The 8116-nt window shown below is 51.4% G+C and overlaps 1 protein-coding gene across 3 annotated transcripts in view; it reads left to right on the forward strand.

The window, feature by feature from the left end:
* Window positions 1-4222: 4222 nt before the first annotated feature.
* UBAC1 (UBA domain containing 1) overlaps window positions 4223-8116 on the forward strand; it is a 25640-nt gene continuing 21746 nt past the window's right edge. For all 3 annotated transcript variants that reach the window (XR_009757328.1, XM_061579981.1, XM_061579979.1), the window contains exons 1-2: window positions 4223-4426; window positions 7871-7991. Coding sequence is in view for 2 of the 3 variants with exons in the window: in XM_061579981.1 (XP_061435965.1) it covers window positions 4283-4426; window positions 7871-7991 (265 nt within the window). In the remaining variant the exon portion in view is untranslated. The remainder of the gene's footprint in view (window positions 4427-7870; window positions 7992-8116) is intronic.

The following is an 8116-nucleotide window of genomic DNA, read 5'->3' on the forward strand; positions in this document are numbered from 1 at the left end:
CACTGTTCCTCTGTAGTGTTGTGTGTGGTGGTTCCTCTGTGGTTCCTCTGGTTCCACTGTTCCTCTGTGTAGTTCCTGTGTGGTTCTGCTGTGTTGTTCTGCTTCTTCCACTGTTCCTCTGTAGTGTTGTGTGTGGTGGTTCCTCTGTGGTTCCTCTGGTTCCACTGTTCCTCTGTGTAGTTCCTGTGTGGTTCTGCTGTGTTGTTCTGCTTCTTCCACTGTTCCTCTGTAGTGTTGTGTGTGGTGGTTCCTCTGGTTCCACTGTTCCTCTGTAGTGTTGTGTGTGGTGGTTCCTCTGTGGTTCCTCTGGTTCCACTGTCTGGTAACCTTCGTGTGGTTCCTCGGTGCTGTCACTCGGTGTGGTTCGTCTTGTAGTCGCTGGAAGAATCTCGAGTGGCTAATTCTCTGTCGAGTGGACACACACGCGCGCACGCACGCAAAGTGTTTTTGAGATTAAACGCTTCAATGATTCCTGACCCCACTGACGGCTTCGTTCCCTCTCAAGCCATCGTCACCGCTCATAGTCACCGCTTTCTCCTGCAGAAAGCAGAAGTGAAACTCTCCACCCCCCATGGTGAAACTGGAAGTGAAACCCCTCCCCCCCCCCCCATGGTGAAACGGGAAGTGAAACCCCTCCCCCCCCCCCATGGTGAAACGGGAAGTGAAACCCCTCCCCCCCATGGTGAAACGGGAAGTGAAACCCCCCCCCCCCCCATGGTGAAACAGGAAGTGAAACCCCTCCCCCCCCATGGTGAAACGGGAAGTGAAACCCCTCCCCCCCCCCCCATGGTGAAACGGGAAGTGAAACCCCTCCCCCCCCCCATGGTGAAACAGGAAGTGAAACCCCTCCCCCCCCATGGTGAAACAGGAAGTGAAACCCCTCCCCCCCCCCCATGGTGAAACTGGAAGTGAAACCCCTCCCCCCATGGTGAAACGGGAAGTGAAACCCCTCCCCCCCCCCCCCCATGGTGAAACTGGAAGTGAAACCCCTCCCCCCCATGGTGAAACGGGAAGTGAAACCCCTCCCTCCTCCATGGTGAAACGGGAAGTGAAACCCCCCCCCCCCCCCCCCCCCCCCATGGTGACTGCAGGGATTCATCTTCTTGGTTCTTTCGGTAAAGTCATCACGTAGAAGGGAAATAATAATACTGGTAGGAACGAAGTGAACCAGCCTACAATAGATTATATCGTCCGTCCGTCCGATGTCCGATTAGGTGTAGCAACATCGCCCCCTACTGCAAACACTTGGCAGGACCCTACAAAAACCTTTAGACTCAGTGACGCTTTCCTGGCTAAACAAGTGTAACATTCCCTTATAATTCCCTGAGATAGTTTTTAATTAAAACATTTAAATTAAAAATTAACTCACAGCGGCCTAAAGCCTACAGCTAGGCCTAAAGCCTAGAACTAGGCCTCAAACTCTCCCTTCGTATCGTACACCCCGCGTGTGTGAAAGGGAGTTCATGTTTAACAATGGTACATTCCCTGATGTTTTTAAATAGAAACATTTACATTTAAAGCTTTTACATTAATAATTAAAACATTTAAATTAAAAATTAACTCACAGCGGCCTAAAGCCTACAGCTAGGCCTAAAGCCTAGAACTAGGCCTCAAACTCTCCCTTCGTATCGTACACCCCGCGTGTGTGAAAGGGAGTTCATGTTTAACAATGGTACATACCCTGATGTTTTTAAATAGAAACATTTACATTTAAAGCTTTTACATTAATAATTAAAACATTTAAATAAAAAATTAACTCACAGCGGCCTAAAGCCTACAGCTAGGCCTAAAGCCTAGAACTAGGCCTCAAACTCTCCCTTCGTATCGTCCGATTAGGTGTAGCAACATCGCCCCCTACTGCAAACACTTGGCAGGACCCTACAAAAACCTTTACACTCAGTGAGGCTTTCCTGGCTAAACAAGTGTCATAATACATTATGTTTATATTGTTTGGTTATTCGTTCCTACCAGCCCACCCCGCAGGGACCTGTTAACATAATAAAAATAAAACATAATAAAATTATTCTCACGACGTTTTCGGCCACAACGCAAGCAGCCGTCCTCAGGTGAAGACCAGGTCTGTCGGGAAGACAGCGTCTGAATGAGCACCACCAAGCTTGGCAGCGTATATTTAAGCTGGGTTGGAGGGGGAAAGGGCGCCTTGACAAAGGAATTTACCTATCAAGTGGAATTTCTGCATTTCCCATAAATATGCAAACTTCCTCTTGATATGCATGTGAGAATTATTTAATCGTTTTATTTTTATTATTTTATTACTTCCCTTCTACGTGACTTTACCGAAAGAACCAAGAAGATGAATCCCTGCAGTCACGAAAGCTTTAAATCGAAAATTAATCGATTGTTCTGTTACCCAGGAGAAAAGTACTGTGTTGACAATTCCTAGCATAAGAGTTCGCATATTAGAGTGTTATGTTTTTGTTTAGAAATTAAAGGTGCTTAACACAGAATTGTCTGAGTGGTGCCTTCCTAAGTTCATGCATAATAATCTTTAAATTATAAGAACTCTATCCTGCGGTGAGATTTGAATCTGGAGACCTGACATAAACACACTAAGACACAATCAATAAATGTTAAAGCGAGAATAATTGTATTATCCCGATTGATAATATGGCCCTAGACAACGAAGCTGAGCCTAATTATAATAACTACATACATTAGCATAATCACATGCATTTGAATTTTGATTTAAAGCTTTCGTGACTCTCAGGGATTCATCTTTTTGGTTCCTTTGGTAAAGTCACGTAGAAGGGAAATAATAAAATAATAAAAATACAACATAATAAAATAATTCTCACGACGTTTCGGCCACAACGCAAGCAGCCGTCCTCAGGTGAAAACATTTCAGACGCTGTCGCCTCGACGGACCTGGTTTTCACCTGAGGACGGCTGCTTGCGTTGTGGCCGAAACGTCGTGAGAATAATTGTATTATGTTTTATTTTTATTATTTTATTACTTCCCTTCTACGTGACTTTACCGAAAGAACCAAGAAGACACATGAATTTGCATAATTAAAGACAATTGCACCTCCCTAATGCATAAATTATCATAATTTCGGAAAATTACGACAAAAAAAATTCCATAATTTTTAAAAATATTTTTATTCATTTTCAAGATCCGACAAACACCCCCCCCCAACCTCTCCCCCCTACGTAAGATGGCGACGTGACGACGTCACGCATCCCGACCTTCCCCCCCTACGTAAGATGGCGGCGATGGTGACACTCCGCGATGACGTCATCCCTCCACTATCCCCACCCCAACTCCCCCCTTTGTAATATAGCGATGACGTCACCCCATCCCCCCTACGTAAGATGGCGGCACTCTGCGATGACGTCACGCACCCCAACCGTCCCCTCCCCCCATTCGTAAGATGGCGGAGGTGACGACACTCCGCGATGACGTCATGCACCCTCAACCACCCCTCCACACTCCCTACATAATATGGAGGAGGTGGTAACACTCCGCGATGACGTCATGCACCTTCAACACCTATTCCCTACGTAATATGGCGGAGGTGGCGACACTCTGCGATGACGTCATGCACCTTCAACACGTATTCCCTACGTAATATGGCGGAGGTGGCGACACTCCGCGATGACGTCATGCACCCTCAACCACCTCCCCACTCCCTACGTAATATGGCGGAGGTAGTAACACTCAGCCATGACGTCATGCACCCTCAACACACATCCCCTACGTAATATGGCGGAGGTGGCGACTCTTCGCGATGACGTCATGCACCTTCAACACACATCCCCTACGTAATATGGCGGAGGTGGCGACTCTCCGCGATGACGTCATGCACCTTCAACACACATCCCCTACGTAATATGGCGGAGGTGGCGACACTCTGCGATGACGTCATGCACCTTCAACACACATCCCCTACGTAATATGGCGGAGGTGGCGACTCTCCGCGATGACGTCTTGCACCCTCAACACACATCCCCTACGTAATATGGCGGAGGTGGCGACACTCCGCGATGACGTCACGCACCTTCAACACACATCCCCTACGTAATATGGCGGAGGTGGCGACTCTCCGCGATGACGTCTGCACCCTCAACACACATCCCCTACGTAATATGGCGGAGGTGGCGACTCTCCGCGATGACGTCATGCACCTTCAACACACATTCCCTACGTAATATGGCGGAGGTGGCAACACTCCGCGATGACGTCACACGCCCCTCTCTCCCCCCACCACCCACCACCATCATCACCACCACCACCATCATCACCACCACCACCATCGCCACGATGTTCGTCGAAGAGGAGAAGATCTTTGCGGCCCAGGCGCTGCTGCTACGCCTCACTGTGCTCGCGGCCGACGGCGCCGAGTGGCGGGGCGAGGCGGCCGAGGCGGCGCCTCTGCGGGAGCTCAAAGAACGCGCCCTGCCGCAGGTAGGCCCGACGGCGCATCCTGCGGTCTTGCCTGAGCGGCCCGCGGCAAACGCCTCGAGTCGGCGGGCAGAGACCCCCACCCTAGACACCCCCCCCCCACCACCACCACCGACCCTAAATAGAACGTGGATAATTCGTTACTAGTAGGGGGGTACAGCTGGTGGTGCATCTACCGGTCATCTCAGTCAGCCAACTCATGGCACATGCTGGGTCTGTCCCGTGACCTCCTGCACCTAGCCTGGCACAGTAGGGGGTACAGCTGGTGGTGCATCTACCGGTCATCTCAGTCAGCCAACTCATGGCACCTGCAGCGTCTGTCCCGTGACCTCCTGCACCTAGCCTGGCACAGCAGGGGGGTACATCTGATGGTGCATCTACCGGTCATCTCTGTCAGCCAACCCATGGCACCTGCTGGGTCTGTCCCGTGACCTCCTGCACCTAGCCTGGCACAGTAGGGGGTACAGCTGATGGTGCATCTACCGGTCATCTCAGTCAGCCAACCCATGGCACCTGCTGGGTCTGTCCCGTGACCTCCTGCACCTAGCCTGGCACAGTAGGGGGTACAGCTGGTGGTGCATCTACCGGTCATCTCAGTCAGCCAACTCATGGCACCTGCAGCGTCTGTCCCGTGACCTCCTGCACCTAGCCTGGCACAGCAGGGGGGTACATCTGATGGTGCATCTACCGGTCATCTCTGTCAGCCAACCCATGGCACCTGCTGGGTCTGTCCCGTGACCTCCTGCACCTAGCCTGGCACAGTAGGGGGTACAGCTGATGGTGCATCTACCGGTCATCTCAGTCAGCCAACCCATGGCACCTGCTGGGTCTGTCCCGTGACCTCCTGCACCTAGCCTGGCACAGTAGGGGGTACTGCTGGTGGTGCATCTACCGGTCATCTCAGCCAACCCATGGCACCTGCTGGGTCTGTCCCGTGACCTCCTGCACCTAGCCTGGCACAGTAGGGGGTACAGCTGGTGGTGCATCTACCGGTCATCTCAGTCAGCCAACTCATGGCACATGCTGGGTCTGTCCCGTGACCTCCTGCACCTAGCCTGGCACAGTAGGGGGTACAGCTGGTGGTGCATCTACCGGTCATCTCAGTCAGCCAACTCATGGCACCTGCAGCGTCTGTCCCGTGACCTCCTGCACCTAGCCTGGCACAGCAGGGGGGTACATCTGATGGTGCATCTACCGGTCATCTCTGTCAGCCAACCCATGGCACCTGCTGGGTCTGTCCCGTGACCTCCTGCACCTAGCCTGGCACAGTAGGGGGTACAGCTGATGGTGCATCTACCGGTCATCTCAGTCAGCCAACCCATGGCACCTGCTGGGTCTGTCCCGTGACCTCCTGCACCTAGCCTGGCACAGTAGGGGGTACTGCTGGTGGTGCATCTACCGGTCATCTCAGCCAACCCATGGCACCTGCTGGGTCTGTCCCGTGACCTCCTGCACCTAGCCTGGCACAGTAGGGGGTACAGCTGGTGGTGCATCTACCGGTCATCTCAGTCAGCCAACTCATGGCACCTGCTGGGTCTGTCCCGTGACCTCCTGCACCTAGCCTGGCACAGTAGGGGGTACTGCTGGTGGTGCATCTACCGGTCATCTCAGTCAGCCAACCCATGGCACATGCTGGGTCTGTCCCGTGACCTCCTGCACCTAGCCTGGCACAGTAGGGGGTACAGCTGATGGTGCATCTACCGGTCATCTCAGTCAGCCAACTCATGGCACCTGCTGGGTCAGTCCCGAGACCTCATATCAGAGATAGCCTGAAAGTGCACCTGGCCTGGCACAGGCGCCGTGGTGACGTCACCGTCACTTCGTGGCGAATGGCGGGTGTTGGTATTGGTGAGGCGTTGTGTGTGGCGGAGAGGGGGGGGGGGGTGAGCGAGCGGGTGAGTGATTGGGGTGGTGATCGATTCTTTGTTTGCGGTAGCCAGGTTTCGCTTCGGATAAATTACAGATCATCAATTATCCGGTGGCTTCGGTGGGGGGGGGGGAGGGGGTATCGGATTTAGAAAAAAATGCCGGATCATCACTAATCATCATTATTGTGCAGTGTAGGTCACAACCATTCATTCACCTACTCACCTATTCACTCACCCACTCACCTACTCACATTCACTCACCCACTCACCTATTCACTCACCCACTCACTTAGTCACTCACCCACTCACCTATTCACTCACCCACTCACCTACTCACATTCACTCACCCACTCATCTATTCACTCACCCACTCACCTATTCACTCACCCACTCATCTATTCACTCACCCACTCACCTATTCACTCACCCACTCACCTACTCACATTCACTCACCCACTCACCTATTCACCTATTCACCCACCCACTCACCTATTCACTCACCCACTCACCTATTCACTCACCCACTCAGCTACTCACATTCACTCACCCACTCATCTATTCACTCACCTACTCATCTATTTACTTACCCACTCACATATTCACTCACCCACTCATCTATCCACTCACCCACTCACCCACTCACCTATTCACTCACCCACTCACTCACCCACTCACCTATTCACTCACCCACTCACCTTTTCTCTCACCCACTTATCTATCCACTCACCCACTCATCTGTTCACTCACCCACTCATCTGTTCACTCACCCACTCACCTATTCACTCACCCACTCATCTATTCACTCACCCACTCATCTACTCACTCACCCACTCATCTATTCACTCACCCACTCACCTACTCACCTATTCACTCACCCACTCACCTATTCATTCACCCACTCACATATTCACTCACCCACTCATCTATTCACTCACCTACTCACCTATTTACTCACCCACTCACCTATTCACTCACTCACCACACTGCAGGTCACGTTGCGATCGCAACACAAGCGACCGTCTTCAGGCGATCGAAACGTCGTAAGCTATTCATTTTCTACATACTTGACTTTTACCGAAAGAACCAAAGAGTAAGGATTCCTGCAGTCACATAATAAAATAATGTTTATGTTTAATAATATAATGTTTTATTTTATTATTTTAATATTTCAATTCTACGTGACTTTACCGAAAGAACCAAGAAGATGAATCCCTGCAGTCACGAAAGCTTTAAATCGAAACTATACGTTTAAATTTCGATTTAAAGCTTTCGTGACTGCAGGGATTCATCTCCTTGGTTCTTTCGGTCAAGTCACGTAGAAGGGAAGTAATAAAATAATAAAAATAAAACATAATAAAATAATTCTCACGACGTTTCGGCTACAACGCAAGCAGCCGTCTTCAGGTGAAGAATGAGACACTGCCAAGCTAGGAGCTTATATTTAAGCTGCGTTGGAGGTGGAAGAAGAGCGCCTTAACAAAAGAATGTGCATATACGTTTAACTCGCTACTTCGCCGAATATATATTTCGGTTTGCCACGACCCCCCTCGCCATGCCCCCCCCTCCGCCCCCTCCGTAGTGCGTGCCAGGAGCAGCGGAGGACCCTAAGGCCGCCAGCCACTACAAGCTGGTGCACGTGGGCAGCGTGCGGAGCCTGGCAGACTCGCGCACGGCCGCACAGGAGGGCCTGCAGGACCAGGGTGAGAGGCAGAGGTCGCAAATGGGTTTTGATTCCTTACCCGTACCTGGCCGCACCAGGGTCGCAAATGGGTAGCCGTTCCCTACCCGTACCCGTACCCTACCCGAAATGAGTGACAAACGGTTA

The sequence above is a fragment of the Lethenteron reissneri genome, chromosome 71 (assembly GCF_015708825.2).
Source record: "Lethenteron reissneri isolate LAM-NWPU_2019-01 chromosome 71, ASM1570882v1, whole genome shotgun sequence".
NCBI classification, from domain to species: Eukaryota; Metazoa; Chordata; class Hyperoartia; order Petromyzontiformes; family Petromyzontidae; genus Lethenteron; species Lethenteron reissneri.